We start from the raw sequence: 22,262 nt of genomic DNA on the forward strand, positions 1-22,262 counted from the left end.
CTTTGTCATATCTTAGAAAGAAATTGAAAACGCGAGCGAAGCGAGCGCGAAAATTTTTCGATATAAAAAGCGCAAGTTGATAGACAGTTGTACATTTTTACTTTTAGTATGGAAATCAGTTACATCATTTTATCACGAAAATTGACAGTGCTGCAGCAGTAACTTAGCAACAGAGTAATGCTGCTGCAGTCGCCACCTGAATGTCACCTTTGTCATATCTTAGAAAGTAATTGAAAACGCGAGCGAAGCGAGCGCGAAAATTTTTCGATATAAAAGATACAATTTGATAGACAGTTGTACATTTTTACTTTTAGTATGGAAATCACTTAAATCATTTTATCACGAAAATTTACAGTGCTGCAGCAGTAACGTTGCAACAGAGTAATGCTGCTGCAGTCGCCACCCGAATGTCACCTTTGTCATATCTTAGAAAGTAATTGAAAACGTGAGCGAAGCGAACGCGAACATTTTTCGATATAAAAAACACAATTTGATAGACAGTTGTAAATTTTTACTTTTAGTCCTAACCAGGCGCGAATCCAGGATTTCATACAGAGAAGGGATGGGACAGTTTTTTATCAGCCTAGCTTCGCATAGGGCTCGATATTTAAGGGTCTCAGCGAGGTTGTTTGATGCAAGAGAGGTGAAAAGATGCAAGAAAACAGAGCTTGGAATTGACCAAGTGAATTGAATTGGCGAAGTGTGAGCAAGGCAGAAGGCCCAGCTGCGAAAGAGGAAAGCTTGGATTTGGATCCACGCCCAAGTGTAATTAAGGCAGAAGATCAACTTTGCCGTAAGGCAGAAGGCCTCGCATAAGACCTAACGCCGAACTGCAAAAGAGTGGCTTGAAATCGAATCTATACATGTAATCACGACTCTTCTACTGCTCGCTCTTTGGCTTCACTTGAAAGCGCTACTTGATAGGATTCTTTTAGTTTTCGGCTTTCACGGGGCCCCTTATAACACTTTGACAGTTAGGTCTCAGGATCGCGGCTAAGGAGCAACTCGGCTTGGCCGACAAATCTGGGGTGCAAGAGAGCAAAATTCGCTAGAAAATCGGTAACCTATGTCGGAAAAATCGGCTGGCCGCAAGCCCGAAAGCAAGATATCTGTTAGTTTACCAGGGTACTCTATAGTGGTAGCACATATTTGAAAAAAGATTGCCCCTCCTTCCTAAGTAGCGCCATAAGATTCAGGGGCAAACTTAAGTCAATCGAGTGTTGTGGTTACCCCCCCTTTTAGGGGTTGAATTTTTATAGCCTATAACCTGGCCGGGGATGTTCTCGACAAATTAGTAAAGTTTGCATCAAAATCCGTTCAGCCGTTTTCACGTGATGCGCGTTCAAATAAACAGACAAACAGATAAACAGATAAACAGACAAACAGACAAAAATTCTAAAAACCGTTGGAACGTGTTCTGTTATCGATTCTAAGTATCCCCAGCCAACTTTTTTTCGAATATCTTCCATGTACAGACTTTCGACCCTCTTCAGCTTTATTATATGTATAGATTATAACTCAAGATATGTTATAGGCGTTCCAAAATTGAAGCGCTTACCTTGTGACAAATTGTACAAATTGCCCTTAGTCGCACCTGGGCAAGCAAGAAATGTGGACGTGCTAACGAACTCCCGCTCACCGAAAGAGAAAGAGACAAGCTTATGTTTAACAACGAATATGACAAAGATGAATGGAATGCGAATTATAAAAAAATACAGTTTTCTTCGTAGGTATAAATAAATAAATAAATATGGAAGTATTTTTTGCTCCTGATGTATGAGTATAACCTGTCTATAGTTACCTATATAATATCATTAAACTGGGCGTTATTCTTCCGATAAGCGCATTGTAATCTGCCTATCATCTTATCTTTAGATGCGATCCAGAAAGAAAGATGTGACAGACAGATATGAAATTGAAGGCGATTTGTAAAGTTCAAGATGAATTACGTAAAGAACTTGTCTCTTATTTTCATCATTACAATATTATTGTTGATGTACTTGTACTCTAGGAAGGCAATGAATACTTAGCAATCCTCTTATCGCCAAATACTTAAGTAATTTAAACCATCTAATAAGTTGAAGCGACAATGAAATTTCATGAATATTGTCAATAAAATTCTAACTCTTTAGACTATTTGATTGTATTTAATACAAATTCTGAAATTTTGCTTCCAGTAGGCTGATTCTGATGAATTGATTACGTTATTACGTTAAAAGTTTCCAAATGTAACAATAGCGATTATTAACATTGAATAAACATTTTAACAAAATTAGAGTTACCCCTTTTAAATATATCTTCACTACGTTGTTTGATTTTAGTCAAGCCCAAAATTGTAATGTCAGACATGAGTAACATTGTAGCCTACGTCAATATTAGTTTAAGTTTTACGAGTTGAACTAAAGTTAAAATTCGCGAAGTTTCGGAATATTATACTGAACTTCTATGATATCAACCGTAAGTAAGTTAACTTCTTCCGGACTGCTAGTTTGGATTTGTTGTGGTACGCTTGAGATCACATATATCTTCACAATTACAAGCTATCGTTTCAAAAATATATTTACACGAGCTTATTGTCAGTATCTTAGAGGCGTGTTAATATATTTTAGAAACGTTGGCTTATAAAGATTGTTGTGACCTAGACTGTACGGTCGAAGATTTTAATTTATGACCCATTTCGTACCTTGTCACAGTGACAATCAATATGAAAGTCGCTAGAGACCTCATACTATTTACACTGTGACAAGTTACAAAATGGGTCCGAAATTAAAACCTTTGACTGTGCTACCCGCGACTTCTTTCAAAGTTTAAAGTACAAACTTATGCTCTCTCCCCATTTTAACTACTGTTATAATAGTTATTGTTTTATTAGTCCCTAACATTTAGCAGCTTTACAGTTAAGTCAATTTGCTGATACATTCTAAAAACATTAATTATGTGATTCTACTGAAAAGTCTAGTTCTAAAGATTAACAAGTTAGAAGAGTTAATTCGTTTCATCTGGTGTATTAATATTTTTTTCATCCACAGCCCTACAGCCCAGGAGGACTACAACGGCTGGTGGCACGCTCTGCGCATCATCGGCTTCTGCTTCTCCTTCCTCAACAGCTGCGTCAACCCCATCGCCCTTTACTGCACCAGTGGCATTTTCAGGAAACACTTCAATAGGTACGTCACTATTAGTTATATTGTTGACTCTATCTACATCCTTACAGCACAGGATTACAACGAATGATGAATCGTGGGATTTTGATTTATCCTTAACAGCCATGTTTACCCCATTGCCCGTTGCTGCATAAGTGGCATTTTCAGGGAGCACTTCAATAGGCGCGTCACTATCATTCTTGTTATTTATTTGATTATCAATTGCCTCACATCCCGTGCAGTAGCGTAGCTAGGCGTGGGCGAAGTGGGCCGTCGCCCACGGCCTCGCGCCCCAAGGGGGGCCTAGCGCGAGGCCCTATCGGGCACAGTGAAAGAAAAAGGCCTCGCAGATGTGATTTCGCCCACGGCTAGATTAGTTCACACTACGCCACTGATCCCGTGAGGACTATAATGACTAGAGAAGTATTTGCAATCGGTTGTTTCTCAACAGCTGCGTCAACACCATTGCCCGTTACTGCACCAGTGGCATTTTCAGGAAGCACTTCAACAGATACGATACTATGTATATTGTTATTGACTTGAATATCTCAGCCTCACAGCACAAAATTATAACATATGGCGACTTCCGGCAGGACTTGAACCTGCGACCTCTGCAATACGTGCATCGCTCTTAGTCAACTAAACTACGGAAGCCTACCAGAAGCGCGCGAAACTTTCCATTCTTTCCTTTCCTCGTTGCAGAGGTCGCAGGATCAAGTCTTGCCGGAAGCAGTGATTTTTTTTCATTTTTCCCTTAATATAAAATTTGTAGGAATATAAAGCCAACAAAGCTATTTATAAACAGAACTAGTAAATTAACTTGTAGGAACTTGTGAGAAAGTTTTCCCGATAATGAAAACAAACGCCTCATTTCGATTCAAGGCACTTAGACGCATATTTCTTGGAGCTATATAATTATTTATTTATGAAGGATATTAAAGCCTACTTAGGCACTGAATAAATGATTGTTTGTGTACCTAATGGTCATATTACTAAAATTACTCGTTAATTGCTATGAGAGTGCGAGTGTTTCAGATATAGTGCATAATTGTTTTCCATCGTATTTTCACGGAAACGTACGAACGTGTCTTGCTATTTCAGTCAGTGCCGGTACAAAAATTACTAAGATTGACTGAAGTAACATGACAAACACGAATGTTTCCGAGAAAATACGAAGGAGTATAATTGAAGGGATGTTTACAAAAACAACATAACTGCTTAGAGCGGTTGACACTTTTTTAAGAACATTGTTAATCGTTTCAGGTGTCAACCAGTGTAGTCAGTTCATGTATGTTGTTTTTGTAAACATCCCTTCAATTATGCACTACATCTATTCTGTAACACTCGCGCTCTCATAGCAATTAACGACATCTATTAATGTAAGTAAGAGGTTTCTTATTACAGTGGAACCTGGATAATTGCAATCTCAAGGGACCGGCCATTTTTTGTCAATTAACCAGGTTTTTCATTTAAGCAGGTCGTGTCAATTAACGAGGTTCAAGAAATCGTTGTGTCAATTATAGAGGTTTTCATTAATAGAGGTTGCGTTCTGACAAATTTCTTTTATGGAGGTGCAAATAACCATTGAAAGTAGATTTACACGCTTAAATTCTGGGTTTCTGTTCTTTATATTGCTTCTGTCTATACTTGTACTTTTGCACTACATTAATTACTACTTTATTATCTTATTAATCATTTGGGTTTAAAAATTCCCTTGAATTGTAGAAGAAAGTCTTATTAGAATGTAAAAAGCATACTTTGTTTTTGATTAAATCAAAACTATTTCACCTACTACAGGCTGTGATAGATACCCAATAAATAAATTGAATTCTGGATGAAGATATAAATAAAATGATCATAACTATTAAAATATTGTTTCTGCTGTCTACAACTACATTATTTCAATTACAGAGGTAATAAGTAAGACTCGTTTCAATAATAGAGGTAAAAAGAAAAGCAAACATAACGGATTTTTTTAGCACAGTGTCAATTATAGAGGTCTTACTTGCGATGTCGTCAATTACAGAGGCAAAATTACGAAAAGCACTAAAATGTAAATTGCAATTATAGAGGTTCCAAACTTTTAATTATAGAGGCCTTTTGGTCTCAAGGGACCGGGACCGGACTTTTGGTTGCAATTATTGAGGTTTTCCATTTATCCAGGTGCCAATTAACCAGGTTTCACTGTATCTAATTTGTCCTGACACACCCATGAGAGTAAAACGTCTGTACAACTTATAAGCCCGTCAATTTTCCAACATGACAGCTCAAACCATTATGCCACGTATGTCGTTCATAATATGGTCGACTTTTCCACGATATTTCGATGGAATCTGTTCCTCTTTATCTTTACAATAGTTATTTGTACAACAAGATATCAAAGTTTGATATTTCTTCGAGTGCTTATTTTGAGTACCGTGCAAGCGAAAGATTCTATAATAGATTCACGAGCGTAGCAAAATCGCATTTTGCTCACTGTTTTTAAGATGCAAAGTACCCTTGTTCGAGCTGCTGAGGTGAAAAACATTTTCACTCCCGCCAGAGAGCACTTTGCAAATCTGATAGATGTTAATGTTAGACATGCTTCATAGTAACATAGTCTTAAGGCTGTAAGTATTAGAGTGTTTTTTCCGTTGTAGTTTCGGGATGATGATACAAGCACGTCGGCAAAGTATGACAATTGCAAATATCGTACGTGGTAAAGTGTCCATTACTCTCGGAAGCAAAACCCTACGTCTGTATCAGATGACGTAAACAACGTTATTAGGGTTCCGTACCCAAAGGGTAAAAACGGGACCCTATTACTAAGACTCCGCTGTCCGTCTGTCTGTCTGTCACCAGGAGATAGAGCATGAACCGTGATAGCTAGGCAGTTGAAATTTTCACAGATTATGTATTTCTATTGCCGCTATAACAACAAATACTAAAAACAAAATAAAATAAATATTTAAGTGGGACTCTTATACAACAAAAGTGATTTTAACACGGGACTTAATCGCGACGGAAGTTTTACGCGATTAAGTCCCGTGTTAGTTACAAAAGTATGAATGAAGATCATGTTAGTTTAAATCAATATAAAAAGTTTTTTTTACGTTTTTTGCGTAATGGGACGGAACCCTTTGTGCGCGAGTCCGACTCTCACTTGGCCGGTTTTTTGCGTTCGTGTCGAGTCTGACTACTATCACTGTGACACAATAGCTTGCCATCAGTCCAAGGACATAATATATGGATGCCTAGTCTAGTGTTACTTAGATGGCTACGTTTACCTAGGTAATTAGATAGTATGTATAGAGTTATTGTCATAGTAAATTTTGTAGTCACTGTAAATTTACTGCCATCTATCGACACTCGATTAAAACTAAAATTGAAAATGTATAAAAATATCAAAAAATGAATATATGTATGGATAAACGTTTTTTTTTTTAGAAAGCCATAATGACTTTGACCCACTTCTTTCACTGTTCAATGTGTTAAAATTGTTAAATATCAAACGGTGTCGTCAACGCCATCTAGCCGAGTATAGGCCAAAGGTGTGACACCATCTACTCGATAATGACTTTCTTGATTTCCGAGGCACGTTTTTTCCTTAGACTTTATTTATCTTATGCGGAATTACAATCTTTGGTAATATGTTAAAGATGTCACCAGTACAAGTAGGGCACTAGTGACACTGAACCTAGGGGTTGCGGATTGCGAACCCATTGAAGCAAATAAATCCAGCTTAATTTATTCTACAGTAGTTTAATTAAAATAGGTACCCTTTAATATTATACCCTGCTGAGTAGTGCCGAGACAGAATAAATTGATATGTTACCTACTTATAAAATTGGATACCTTGACGATATATGTTACGTCCGACGGGTAAAGGTACCTTATGGCGGTTGGCGCTTACGCTATTATTAACGCCGCTCCAATATTATTGCGGCGCTATGCGACGTAAGCGCCAGCCGCCATAAAGTACCTTTTGCCGTGGAACGTCACATATTATCACTACACCTTATAAAACAACGTCCCCCGCCGCGTCTGTCTGTTTGTGTGTTTGTTTGTATAATCGCGATAAACTGAAAACTACTTAATGGATTTTCATGTGGTTTTCACCTATCAATAAAGTGATTCTTGAGGAATGTTTCTGTGGCCCTAGTGAATAAAGGTACAAGTCTCAGGCAGCGCAGTTGTAAAAGGGCGTAAGTTCCACGTAACACTTATGCCCTTTTACACCTAAGCTGCGCGTGACTTGTACCCTTTTTCACTAGGGCCACAGGTTTGTTAACCCGTGCGAAGCCGGGTCGCTAGTATTACATAAAATATTATTTGTTCTAGATACCTGTTGTGCCGCGGCGGCTCGGCCCGTGGTACTCGGGGCTCCATGTCTCTCTCCACGTCCCGGAGACTTACCTCCAGCAGGAAGACCAACATCAGCATGGTGCCTAGGACGTAAGTATCGAACTAACCTAACCAGCTATGTAAATTATAAACTGAAACATTACATATCTTAAGGAAAAAGTAATGAAGCCCTCCAGTGGTGGTGGATGCCGGATACGAGAGCCGCCGTCTTTAGCTATCCGCGCTAACGCCATAAACCGGTCCCAATTTCTCGACTATATGCCATCTTAGTAAAGCCCCATTCACACTCCTACCTTGTAGTCCGCCTCGCAGGACTACGGCATAGGATATAGCTCACACACCCTCCTATATTGTAGTACGCCTTGCAGGACAACGGAGCAAGAAATAGCTCACACACGGTACTGTTTTGCCGTCCATCACCGGTACTGCTTCGTTTCTCAGAAGTGTCGGTCTACTTACTCTTGAAAATGTTACGTGCAATTAAAAAAAGAAAATAGCTTTTCTGCTATGTATTTTCTTGTTATTGGATAAAAATAAAAAAGAGTGTGGGAATAGAAACTGCTAAAAATTCGCCATATTTCTTAAGTATTGGTAATAATTGTTGCAATGCCTATTCCTCCATTGTTTGTTGGAGTTCAAAAAAATGGCGCGCATTGTTATCATACGTCAAACACGGTAGCCCGCAACGTAGGACGACAACCCACACACAATCCTACGCGGCGGACTACAGCGGTGGGCGGGGCTTGCAGGATTTGTAGGACCCAAGAGGCATCCTACTTGGTGTTGTAGGACGGCACGGAGTCCGCGACTCCCATACACAATCCTACCCAATGAGGCGGACTACGAGGCGGACTACAAGGTAGGAGTGTGAATGGGGGGCTTAAGACGCCTCACCCCCTTAGAGTTGGTCAAAGACGCCTAGTCTTACCCGGATAGTACCGCAGATAGCTAAAGACCGGTTCAAATACGACCTTCACCACTGGTGGGGATCTTCACTTTTTGTTAATATATGATATCTTTTTCAGTTTATAATTTACGTAGGTATTTAACTTATTTGTCGTTATTTTATTATTGAAGCTCTTTGAGTCTGCAACGTTAAAAATGATTGTTCCATCCACCAAGTTCAAATACCTATCAATTACTCGAAAATTCTAGTTCACTTTAAAATTTACGTAAGTATTTAACTTGTTCGTTGTTAAGCTCTATTATTGTAGTTCTTCGAAATCACCAAAAGATTCAGACCGATGAAATCATTTCTACTCAAAGTTTAAAGAACAATTAATAATAGTTAGTTTAACTTTGCGGATTATCAAATTAAAGTCAGACAGACACTAAAGCCTCTAACTTCGCTTGCCTTTGCCTTTGGGAACAAAAGAGAATTCGGGAGGCTGATTCTAATGGCGCTCTTATATACCTACTAAAAATCCTTGTAAAAGTCTGTAAATACGGTTTCAATTTTGGAACCATTTTTTTTGAGCGCATTTTACTATACACCGCGCCTTAATAATTTATTATAGGTTTGATATTATTACGACACGACTTAGACGCGTTTTGCACGTGCACGTCCACCAATAAGTGCGAGCGAAATGCCTATCGAGTACACACCTCTACTATACTACTAATGAGTAGGGGAGAGGGGGGTAGCCTGGTACACTTTTTACATTAATTGTCATAGTTCAAAATATTACCTATTGAATCCAGTTTTAAGCCTCTACACAACAACCTACATTATTAACCTATGTAATTACTGCATTTGCACATATATAAAGCTAAAGAAAAAAGTACAAATTAGATTTTTGCTACTCAAGGAATAATGTTCGATACTGCCCCAAGAGTGGGTAGCTTTGAACTTACGTGGGGCAGATTTGAAAAATGGGCTGTAACGGCAATAATATCGAGATGTACGCGTTTTTTTTATCTGTACTTGGCACAGTTTGTCACTAGAAATAATCGTGTTAACATTTTACTCGTATAATTTGCAGTTAGAACAAAGATGGGGTAGTTTTGTACGTTAATGTTTTTTGGAGTGTTCAAAGGTACCTCAGTGGGGGTACCTTTGAAAAGTATTGAAATCTTACAAAAGCTACCCCCTTGAGGCAGTTTTGAACATAACATTGTTCAAAACTACCTCAATAATGTTGCAGCAACGGATTATATGAGTATTTAATATTTATTATATTTTGGTTCTCTGTGATTCTCCTTTTTTCATAATTCCGTACCATTTTTACTTGTTCTTTATCAATAAACTGCAATGTTTTAATTATTTATTGAATTGTACTAATTTAATATTTTGTAATATTGTACTGAAATACAAAATTCTAATAAATATTATATTAAACAAGACTAATCGTATTAAGTACAGAACCACTTAGTTCATGGAATTTAGGTAAATGCATTATTAGCATTTACTAAAATAACTAAAATACATATTATTACGGTTTCAATTTACATACTAAATGCCAGTCAATATCGGGGCAGATATGAACATTTCTTATGGCCGGGGTAGATTTGAACAGACAGCTAATCAAAACTGCCTCCTATTTTTTTTTCATAACTACCCCAACACCTACTTAAAAAAATAAACGTCGTTATTTTGTAGAAACATTGCAAATTTTGATTATTCATCCTTCGTCACTAAACATAATAGATAAAACATATCTATTAAATTAAGTGTCACTAACCACTTCCTTCAAATACAGCTTGAGAAACCTTACAAATCTGCACAAATAACGCTAACGGGTAGCATCGAAAACGAACTAAGCTACTGGTTCGTTCATGTTCTGTCAAACTTCAAATATGTCAGGTGACAGTTGTGTGGGTCGATGTTGCAAGCCCAAAATATGGATTTGGATCATTATTGCATCAAAAATACATTTTTAAACTCATATGTTCTAAGCTGCCTCCAGTGATAGCTACCCCCCTCTCCCCTATACACGAAAGCATAGAGAAATATAGTAAGAATAGAGTGCTCACTCCATACATCAGTTTCGGTACCATAAAGACTATTATTTTCATAGTCGAGATCTAGCATCGAGTAGCGGAATTATCAGTACTGCTACTTGACAATAGATGTTGCACCGACCGAAAACTCTAATGCTCAACAATTTTCAGCTAATACATATTATAACCGGATTAACCGGAACTCTATTTTCAACTCCTTCTGCTTTAATATTGAATGAATGAATGAATGAATATACTTTATTTCAGACCAGGCGGCTTAGCACGGTCGCGTTTTTATCCCTTGTCACCATGCCTGTCACGTTCTCACAAGTATGTAAGTGCGAAAGGGACGCGCATAGTGATAGACGATAAAAATGGAACCGTGCTGAGCCCACAGGTCCATATAAAATTAAAAATTAAAATAAATAAAATTAAAATTAAATTAAATTAAATTATAACATTACATTACATTAATACATTACATGTGTTAGTAACAGTATGAAATCATTAAATTAATGTCCTACAACTAAGGTTAGTATATATACAGGACATCACAGATACTATATCTACATACAGTATATTGGCTTGCCTGTCATATGCCACATTATGATTAGTTGTAAGTTGTTGTTCAATACAATTTTCGTGACTCGCGATTCACGAGACATGTACCTAGTATCAAGTAGCGGTACTCATAGTCTAATAAAACATGGTCTTCCATTCCCAGAGTGACACGGGCCTACGTCACAACAACATGGCCGCTATATATAGCGCTATCGCATATTATCATATAGCGCTGTCGCATGATGACGTAGGCCCGTGTCAGTTAGGTGACCTAGAAAAGACGGGAATGGAGTACCAGGCGGAGTATATTATTATACCATGGCGGTACTGATAATTCCGCTACTCGATGCTAGATGTCAACTACGAAGATAATAGTCTTTTTGGTACCAAAATTGATGTATGGAGCACTCTATTCTTACTATATTTCTCTATGACGAAAGTCACGAAACTACGGCGCGCGCGGCGATCTATCAACGTGAGCGATTGTCAAGGTCATAAAACAAGATCAAAACCTTAACAAATAGTGAAATCAGAATCGACGTCCCTTGTCGATGCTTCGGAATATTCATTTGAAAAGTTTGAATTAGCTTAGCTATTCAACGAAAACATAATAATCTAGGGAGAGATGGCGGCCTTAGTGATATTTTGGGTGCGACATGATTGACTTAATCGCTAGGCTAACCCTTTCGTAAATCTCTTTCAAAGTTGTAATATAAAATCACATCGCCTGGGGAATATACATAAGTAAACTAAGTAAATGTAGAACACAATTTAAATAGGCGTTAGTGTTATGCTAAATTAGTACCTAAGGGAGCGCCTATGTGTGGTGACAGCGAGTTATCTTAAAGCCGTCATATAATTGAGTTGAAGTGATAATAAATAAAAAACCGGCCAAGTGCGAGTCGGACTCGCGTTCCAAGGGCTCCGTATATTACACAATTTTTAACAATCAGTGCCGGATTAAGATATTTTGATGCCCTAAGCATTTCTAGGTGCCCCCTCTCCCTAGGGTCGTCAAGATTACATTGATTTTTTGGTAAATTGAGAGAAGTTCATTGCCGCATTACAGCTGAGAATGGAAATCAGTCACATCATTTTATCACGAAAATTGACAGTGCCGCAGCAGTAATGTTGCAACAGAGTACCTAATGCTGTTGCAGTCGCCACCCGAATGTCACCTTTATCATAGCTTAGAAAGTAATAGAAACGCGAGCGAAGCGAGCGCGGAAATTTTTCGATATAAAAACGCAATATGATAGACAGTTGTACATTTTTACTTTTAGTATGGAAATCAGTCACATCATTTTATCACGGAAGTTGACAGTACTGCAGCAGTAACGTTGCAACAGAGTAATGTTGCTGCAGTCGCCACCCGATTGTCACCTTTATCATACCTTATAAAGTTATTGAAAACACGAGCGAAGCGAGCGCGAAAATTTTTCGATATAAAAACGCAATTTTAGTTTTAGTCCCAACCAGGCGCGAATCCAGGATTTCATACAGAGAAGGGATGGGACAGTTTTCTATCAGCCTAGCTTCGCATAGGGCTCGATATTTAAGGGTCTCAGCGAGGTTGTTTTCATGCATAAAATATGCAAGAAAGCAGAGCTTGGAATTGAATTGGCGAAGTGTGAGAAAGGCAGTAGGCCCAGCTGCGAAAGAGGAAAGCTTGGATTTGGATCCACGCCCCAGTGTAATTAAGGCAGAAGATCAACTTTGCCGTAAGGCAGAAGGCCTCGCATAAGACCTAACGCCGAACCGCAAAAGAGTGGGTTGAAATCGAATCTATGCATGTAATCACGACTCTTCTACTGCTACCGATTGTTTCCCAAAGAATTACGCGCCATTATTTTTGCAAATTAGTTTTTGGACAGCTAAAAAAATCGTGTGGTAAAAACGATGTGTCTGTCCATAATTTTAAAATTTGTTCACCTTTTTCATCCTGGCATTTTGGTGCCCCCCCTGAACGTGGTGCCGTAAGCACGTGCTTGTTTTGCTTATTGGTTACAAAGTCTTTATTAATTCAACCATTAAAGCCGACGAGTACAAAAAACTTTGAGCTAGCTCTCAATTTAACATTTTTTTTTAAACATTATTTTTAATTTGACCTTACAATTACTCGTAAGTAGGTAAGACCGTTAAATATTTAAAATGATTTTCTGATAAGATAATTATCACCAATTACTCTAAGAAAACTACTACTCTAAGTAATCCGGCACTGTTAACAATGTATTTTTTATGTGAAACGTGAGTGAAATCTCTTTAAAAAATCCGTAGGGGTCGGATCAAAAACTGTAATTAAGTCCGACTCACGCTTGACTGTACATTTCTAATAGGTTTTCCTGTCATCTATAGGTATAGACCTATTTTATGTATTTTTTTTAAAATTTAAGACTTAGTAGTTTCGGAGATAAGGGGGGGGAATGGTCATTTTTTGCCTATTTTCTTGAATAACTTCTAAACTGTTAATTCCAAAATTATAAAAAAAATATATTTGAGATCCTTACAATAATTTCTTTCATTTGATATGTAACATGATATAGTTTGAAAAATTAAATTTTTTCATTTTTTCATTTACCCCCCAAAAGTGGCCCCCATGTTTAAAATTCATTTGTTTACTTTACATGTCCGTATTTGGGTCACAAACTTACATATGTTAAACTTAAATTTCAACTTGATTGGTCCAGTAGTTCCGGAGAAAATCGGCTGTGACACACGGACAGACAGACAGACAGACAGACGCACGAGTGATCCTATAAGGGTTCCGTTTTTTCCTTTTGAGGTACGGAACCCTAAAAAAAAAACAACGGGTTGCACTCCGGGAGTACCGACAGAAGTGAAAACTCAATGACTAGTCCAAAATGTCTGCAGCACTATGTATAATTGACCCATCCTCCTTTCTATTGAAAAACTTTAGTTCCGAAATTGCTGGTCAGTGAGCTTGTTTAAAATTCGAAATTCTGTAGTTTAAAATTCGAATAGAAATTGTAAAGTTACCTTGCATTGCAGACCTCGCATCTTATAAAAAAATGTATGAGTGCATTTCGAAAAAAAATTTTTTTTAAGGAAAATAAATATTTTGTAGAACGTGGCGGTGATGAATTCCATATAAATTACCTGCCTAACCCTTATATTACGCTTAAGAACTGATGTAAAATTATAAAATTTTGAAAGGCTTTATCTCGGAAAATATTAGATGTACAGAGACAATTCTAGTCTCTTATTGTAGCAAATTTAGTCTACTTTAAAAACGCCCTAGGAAGTTACTACCAAAAACTAGTACTTTAGGGTTATAATCGCCCAAATCTAAAAAAAAATGCGGTTTATTCGATTTTTGACAAAGTTGCGTTCGGCGCTCGAAGTCACAAACTTGGATTATTCATTGGGCCAACATCATAAACAAGTCTGCAAAAAATCAGAACTACCGGATTTGACGCAAAAGAGCCAGGTTACAAAATTCGACAAAGTTACTGGATTAACTGTGAGATCCTCGTATTTCAGCCCGTACAAGATTAGAACATTGAGCTTTATTGCTTGATATAAAACTCCAGTTTTAAATAATTGACCTGATTATGATACGTTATGACTAAAGTTCTTTGGTGAATAAAAACGAAACAGCAGGCTCAGGTATACATTTTCGCCGTGCGGTAGAAAGAGAGGAGAGACGCCTTACGCCTTACGCTGTCTCGAGTTTATAATTTTTTCCCACCTCAAAAAGAGCACAGCACCGCTAAAGAAGTTTTCACTTCAAAAAAATTTGTTTGTGAAGTATGTACGAACACTAGCTGCACTGCCCTGTTGCTCTAAACCATATTAATAGATATAACATTATCTCATGATTACCCCTAGCTAGATTAGGTACACAACTAAACTAAGCGATCGCGCTTTCACGCAAATTGCTATGGGGAGAAAAATAAACTTATTTCCATCTCAAAGCATGTTTAAATAAAGTCAAAAGAAACAGTAATAGTAGATTGTGCAACAAGGGCATAAAGTGACCCATTTTTACCCGAGGCAATTTTTGGTCTGAGCGAAGCGAAGACCAAAATAGTAGACGAGGGTAAAAATGGACATTTATGCCCTTGTACACTCTGCTTTTCACTTCGATTCCGAGAAAATTATATTTTTCACGGCAATTTACACCACGAAATTGTCGTAAAGCGAAAGAACATAATACATAACCAATTCCCGCCAACTAACTTTTTAATTTTTATTTTTAATTTTCAACATGTGTTCAGAGTTTCAGACGCTTGGTTTTCTGCCAAGTCAAACATTTCGGAGCATTTTTGAACGATAATCGACTCCTATTTTATGTGATTTACTAAATTTAATGACAGAAAATACGGATTTCTAATAAATTGTAGCAAAAATAAAATAATATAACAAGTTTTGTCATCTACACAATTTTGTTGCTCAGTAAAATTGTGCAATATGTTTTAACTGTTTGGCTGTTGAGACCGATTACCTTAGTCTTAGAAGAAAATTTTACTTTTATGCTCTAGAGCATAAAATGCGATTTTATGTCGTCTATGCACGACATAAAGGTGCACTTTTTGAGCATGACAAGTGAAAAAATTCTTATTTAATATGTCTTGTCTTGTTCGTAGCCTGGTACAGTAAATACTTAGTAACCAATGGGCTCGCAATACTCATTGCCTTCTTCAATTTGCATTCTTATACGGCAGAAATAGGAGCTCAGGCAATGCATTCAAATAGGTTCCACCACATATGGACCGTTAACGGAGTGGAAAATAGCTGAAGACTAAATTGGAAACGTTGCATTGTATACTTACCTACCTGCATCTCCTGGTATTGTCTTGCATTTTATTCTATACATTGACTCAATTTTGCAGTGCTGTGGCATTGAATGGGAATGGGAATGAATTTCGATCTTCTGGATTGCGATGAATGAACGTGAGATGTTTATTTAAAGAATTTCGTTCGCCATTAAATGCGAGAGAAGTTGTTTTTGTAGAAAGATCTGTTAATGCCGATTTAGGTATTTATTTAAAAACTATTTACAAAGTATAACAAAATTAAACATTTTATGTTAAAACAATTTCATTTACTGCCGATTTTTTCTATCGTGTTAGGAAATATTATTGTTAAGAAATATCAAGAAAGACTGAACATCTTCTTCGTAGGCAGAACCACTACTAACTACAAATGTAGTGCATACCTAATTGTTTTCCATCGTATTTTCTCGTAAACGTTCGTATTTGTCACGCTACTTCAGTTAACCTCAGTACTTTTTACCGAGACTGACTGAAGTACCAAGACATATATGTTCGTACGTTTCCGTGAAAATACGATGGAAAATTAATTATGCACTACATCTAGCTAGGAGGTCGTTTAAATCTCATATTTTGTAGTAATGTAAAGTTTTTATCCCAGGACCAGCGTCAACCGTGACAGCAGCATCCGTCTCATCAGCAACGGCTCCTCGAAGCTCTGAGGAAGGACCGGCCGGCCCCCGGCCAACAACAATGTGAGGAACGACTTCAAGAACTACTTCAAGAGCGACAGTCTCGCGCCGTTCCCTAAGTGTTGCGAGAACGAAAACGGGACGCATATAGAAACCAATGTGGATGCGAAAAGCAGCACCGAAAGCTTTTACATGCCTGCGGATTTTAGGAGGTCCAGATAAACGTCGTTGAAAATTCCGAGATTGTCCTTTTTATAGTTTACGGGCTACGTTTAATTATAGATTTTTAAAATGTCCTAGGATAGTATGCACTATAGTCAGATACTGGCAAATAAAAACCCGGTTTTATACTAGCTAACCAAGTGAGTAAATGTTAAGAAATTACAGCTTATCGTACTTTAATTTTCAAAAATAACGTGAGGCGTTCCTCACGTTAAAGAACTACTTCAAGAGCGACAGTCTCGCGCCGTTCCCTAAGTGTTGCGAGAACGAGAACGGGACGCATATGCGGCATATGGAAACCAATGTGGACGCGAAAAGCAGTACCGAGAGCTTTTACATGCCTGCGGATTTTAGGAGGTCCAGATAAATGTTGAAAATGCCGAGATTGTCCTTTTTATAGTTTCCGGGCTTTGTTATAGATTTTTAAAATGTCCTAGGATAGTATAGACTATAGTCAGATACTGGCAAATGAAAACCCGATTTTATTTTAGGACGTCCAGATAAAAGTGTTAGCACTAAGAGTCCCGGCCTTTTCCAAGAAATCCAGGAACACTGTACAATTGTACATCCTCTTTATAGTTTCCGGGATGTTTTATTATACTTAGGTACTTTTTTAGGGTTCCGTACCTCAAAAGGAAAAAACGGAACCCTTATAGGATCACTCGTGCGTCTGTCTGTCTGTCTGTCTGTCTGTCTGTCTGTCCGTCTGTCACAGCCGATTTTCTCCGGAACTACTGGACCAATCAAGTTGAAATTTGGTACACATATGTAAGTTTGTGACCCGAATACGGACATGTAACGTAAACAAATGAATTTTAAACATGGGGGCCACTTTTGGGGGGTAAATGAAAAAATGAAAAAAAAATTTTTTCAAACTATATCATGTTACATATCAAATGAAAGAGCTTATTGTAAGGATTTCAAATACTTTTTTTTTATAATTTTCGAATCAACAGTTTAGAAGTTATTCAAGAAAATAGGCAAAAAATGACCATTCCCCCCCCCTTATCTCCGAAACTACTAGGTCTAAAATTTTGAAAAAAATACATAAAATAGGTCTATACCTATAGATGACAGGAAAACCTATTAGAAATGTACAGTCAAGCGTGAGTCGGACTTAATTACAGTTTTTAATCCGACCCCTACGGATTTTTTAAAGAGATTTCACTCACGTTTCACATAAAAAATACATTGTTAACAGTGCCGGATTACTTAGAGTAGTAGTTTTCTTAGAGTAATTGGTGATAATTTTCTGATAAGATAATCATTTTAAATATTTAACGGTCTTACCTACTTACGAGTAATTGTAAGGTCAAATTAAAAATAATGTTTAAAAAAAATGTTAAATTGAGAGCTAGCTTAAAGTTTTTTGTACTCGTCGACTTTAATGGTTGAATTAATAAAGACTTTGTAACCAATAAGCAAAACAAGCACGTGCTTACGGCACCACGTTCAGGGAGGGCACCAAAATGCCAGGTTGAAAAAGGTGAACAAATTTTAAAATTAGGGACAGACACATCGTTTTTACCACACGATTTTTTTAGCTGTCCAAAAGCTAATTTGCAAAAATAATGGCGCGTAATTCTTTGGGAAACAATCGGTAGCAGTAGAAGAGTCGTGATTACATGCATAGATTCGATTTCAACCCACTCTTTTGCGGTTCGGCGTTAGGTCTTATGCGAGGCCTTCTGCCTTACGGCAAAGTTGATCTTCTGCCTTAATTACACTTGGGCGTGGATCCAAATCCAAGCTTTCCTCTTTCGCAGCTGGGCCTACTGCCTTTCTCACACTTCGCCAATTCAATTCCAAGCTCTCTGCTTTCTTGCATATTTTATGCATGAAAACAACCTCGCTGAGACCCTTAAATATCGAGCCCTATGTGAAGCTAGGCTGATAGAAAACTGTCCCATCCCTTCTCTGTATGAAATCCTGGATTCGCGCCTGGTTGGGACTAAAATTAAAATTGCGTTTTTATATCGAAAAATTTTCGCGCTCGCTTCGCTCGCGTTTTCAATTACTTTATAAGGATATATGATAAAGGTGACATTCGGGTGGCGACTGCAGCAACATTACTCTGTTGCAACGTTACTGCTGCAGTACTGTCAACTTCCGTGATAAAATGATGTGACTGATTTCCATACTAAAAGTAAAAATGTACAACTGTCTATCATATTGCGTTTTTATATCGAAAAATTTCCGCGCTCGCTTCGCTCGCGTTTCTATTACTTTCTACGCTATGATAAAGGTGACATTCGGGTAGCGACTGCAACAGCATTAGGTACTCTGTTGCAACATTACTGCTGCGGCACTGTCAATTTTCGTGATAAAATGATGTGACTGATTTCCATTCTCAGCTGTAATGCGGCAATGAACTTCTCTCAATTTACCAAAAAATCAATGTAATCTTGATGACCCTAGGGAGAGGGGGCACCTAGAAATGCTTAGGGCATCAAAATATCTTAATCCGGCACTGATTGTTAAAAATTGTGTAATATACGGAACCCTTGGAACGCGAGTCCGACTCGCACTTGGCCGGTTTTTTATTTTTATGTATCGTAAGGTAGTATGAACTTAGTCAGGTTCTGGCATAGGTGTTGAAACCCGGTTTGACCCTAAACAAGTTACCGTAGTAGGGTTTAAAGTTTAAAGCAAATATCTCGAACATTATATGGATATATCTTTCGAAATTACAACTTATCCTATTTTACATTAGTCTCATCGTTTACAAGAAACACAAGTACTTATAATAATTTTACTGAGTCGCTAAAAGGCACCTTTTGAACGCCAAACGGCGCATCCATTTGCCGTGCCACTGACGCCACGGGGGTAAAGTTTTGTGAATAAATAATGCCAACCTATAAGTGGGGTGTTTTCCAAAAAACGATCGACGTCAAATGCCGTCTTTGGCGTCGTTATCACGATTTTGCGTTGACGTCAATTGCCGTCTGTGGCGTTCAAAAGGCTAAAGGTCCTCTCGTCGGGAACCTAATTCACACTAAGTACTATTAGTATTTGCTATCCAGTTCTGTTATACCTATAGATTGTAAATATAATATATGCTTATATATAAATATACCTATACAAATCGCAATGTTAACAAGCTATAACTTCTAGAAATATTAGATTAATGTATATAACTATTTCTAAGTTCTGTTGTAAATTATTGTAAACATGACAACTTTTTAAATACCTACTTATGTAACTTTTTGTACATAAATGCTGTAAATAATCCCATATAAGTACTCATCGGAATCAATTCGGCAGCTAAGATTAGGTACTCTATTATAAATAGGTATACCATAAGAATATTCACGATTAAGTGTATGATGGTCCCGCTTTCATCATGGCCGTCTGTTTTAATTACATAAGTCATTTCCTTTTTTTTATGCCTCTTGAATTTAAAATAACACAACTTAGTCTGGGGGGCGATTTATGAATTTCGATCGCTCGATTTCGTCACTCGAAAGTCGGTGGAAAACGGCTTATTTTAAACTGAAAAAGATGTCATATACGAGTGTGAGTGACCAAGGCCTCCAGTGCCCAGGGTTGGAAACGGACCAGCGACCTCAGCATTCGCGGCAGATGCCTAGACCACTCGGACGCCCGGGCCATCGCGGCATATGGGTCGAATTTTCTCAAGTACTTATATGAAAATTATGCAATCTCCTAAGGGCGTATTATATTATGGTTATATGGGCTTATTTTCTATAACATAATAAATATAGTTTTAACTACACAGATGGTCCCTATGCAACAAGTAAATTTGTACTTCACTTTGGCTATTTTAACATTTATGACTGACTTGAGGGCTTTAACCCTTAAACAGGTTGTGTATCTATAAGTACCACATAGCAAATGATTTTTTTTTGGCGAGCTGAGTAAATACAACGACCGCAAAATGTTATTGCCGTAAAGTCTATTAAATGGGTGATATCGGAACGTAAAAAAATGACAGGCGTCAAAACAAATTTCTTTGAAAATTTAGTTGTCAAGTTCAAATCGACAACAAATGGCAGTTTTTATACGTTTCTCCCGCTGTATAAGTTCGCTACGCCCAAAAAAAGTACTGTAAGCATTTTGTTTTATATTTTTATGGTAGATTATTAGATAATGTAATGTGTAGTAAGTCATAACTTACCTTAGTTATTGTTTTCTGATAAAATATTCGATCTAAAAGTTTGTGGTTCGTATGAGACCTCTGCCCGTCTGGGGCAAGTTCGAGTGGTTTATAAGTGGCCTCTGCCCTGCAGGGAGTTTACATGACATTTAAGGGCAAGATTCATTACTATGAATGAACCCTCATAGTACAAAAGTAATATAGTTTCCTTTGGTTTTTAAATTAAATATTTATTCAACGGTCAATCTTACGAGCCACGACATCCATGCGAGCCAAGAAAGTGCTGGCAGTTAGTGCATTTTGTGACGCAAGTGTAAATGTGATGTGCACACTGCACATGACTTACCCTTAAAAATACTCTGTATGGCTAACAAGGCAGTGGCCATATAAGGACCACGTAGCACCATTGGTCACGAGCAGTGGGCATATAAAAACCACCGGGTTTTTTTTATTGAATTAGGGGTAATAAAAAAAAATCAAGAAATTACTTTTCTTTTTAAGCTATTACCTACCCGAATCAGTAATAAAAAGTAAAAAATGCGTCAGGCCTGTTTAAGGGTTAAACTTATAGGTAGTCAGTCCCTTACGGCCACCGCAGTTTCGAGTTATTAATGGTCTTCGGCAATCTATTAACTATTCTACAGTTAAGTAGCGGGCTAGACAGGTGCATTAGCCCCACATATTACTTTAATTAGAAGATAGAGCATATTAAGAGTCACCCGCCAAAAACACTCCCATACACAATTACATCAGTTAAGCTCTCATTTGAAAACTATAGGTATGCTTATTACATGAAACTGGGCAGCGTCTATGCACCCCAAATGTCCTCCTTTATCAAACATATGGCAGAAACTATATCTCAACGGTGGAACCGCTCACTAAGCACCATACTGGGCTGGCTGAGATGCAGGATCAGTATCGCCGTTATACGCGCCACCAGCATGTGCATCCGAGGCACAAGCCACCGCTTTAAGTCCACTGCCAGGTGGCTTGGATTCGACGACGGTGCCGCCCTTCCACACATCGATTGAAACCCCCTTTCTATCCTTCAATTAAATTGTTCAATGTACGAGTATAAGTATTTGCCCGTGTATACATACTTATATTAAATTCAACTTGGCATGAACATTTACGTAACATATATCTATGTCTGGTACTAGGTTCGTTGCTAAAAATAGTTATACATACGAAGAAAATAGAGCAAGTAAAAGTTTTGTATGTGAAACTACTCTACTACTTTTCCTCGCAAAAAAGTCGTGAAAAGCACTAGGTACCTAGTACGTACGTAATGCCTCGGCCAAAAGCTACACACTCGTATCTTCAAAGGCCTTCCTAAAGTAAAGTATTTCGTTCCTATCTTATTACTTAATATTACAACTAAGTATAAAGTAAGAAAATGTAAGTACTAAAATTAAATATAAGTAGGTGTAAAGTAAGTATTGTGTATGTAGATATGTTTGATGGTCTAACTTTGTAAATATGTATGACTTATTTAATTTTAAGTACGTTT

General features: G+C 37.6%; 1 protein-coding gene across 2 annotated transcripts in view; it reads left to right on the forward strand.

The window, feature by feature from the left end:
* Window positions 1–16,750, forward strand: part of LOC134797750 (neuropeptide CCHamide-1 receptor-like) — a 254,313-nt gene extending 237,563 nt beyond the window's left edge. For both annotated transcript variants that reach the window (XM_063770109.1, XM_063770110.1), the window contains 3 exons: window positions 3,030–3,167; window positions 7,464–7,577; window positions 16,383–16,750. In XM_063770109.1, the coding sequence (XP_063626179.1) occupies window positions 3,030–3,167; window positions 7,464–7,577; window positions 16,383–16,443 (313 nt within the window). In that variant the 3' untranslated portion in view covers window positions 16,444–16,750. The remainder of the gene's footprint in view (window positions 1–3,029; window positions 3,168–7,463; window positions 7,578–16,382) is intronic.
* The last annotated feature ends 5,512 nt before the right edge of the window (window positions 16,751–22,262 follow it).

Source organism: Cydia splendana, chromosome 15, assembly GCF_910591565.1.
Source record: "Cydia splendana chromosome 15, ilCydSple1.2, whole genome shotgun sequence".
NCBI classification, from domain to species: domain Eukaryota; kingdom Metazoa; phylum Arthropoda; class Insecta; order Lepidoptera; family Tortricidae; genus Cydia; species Cydia splendana.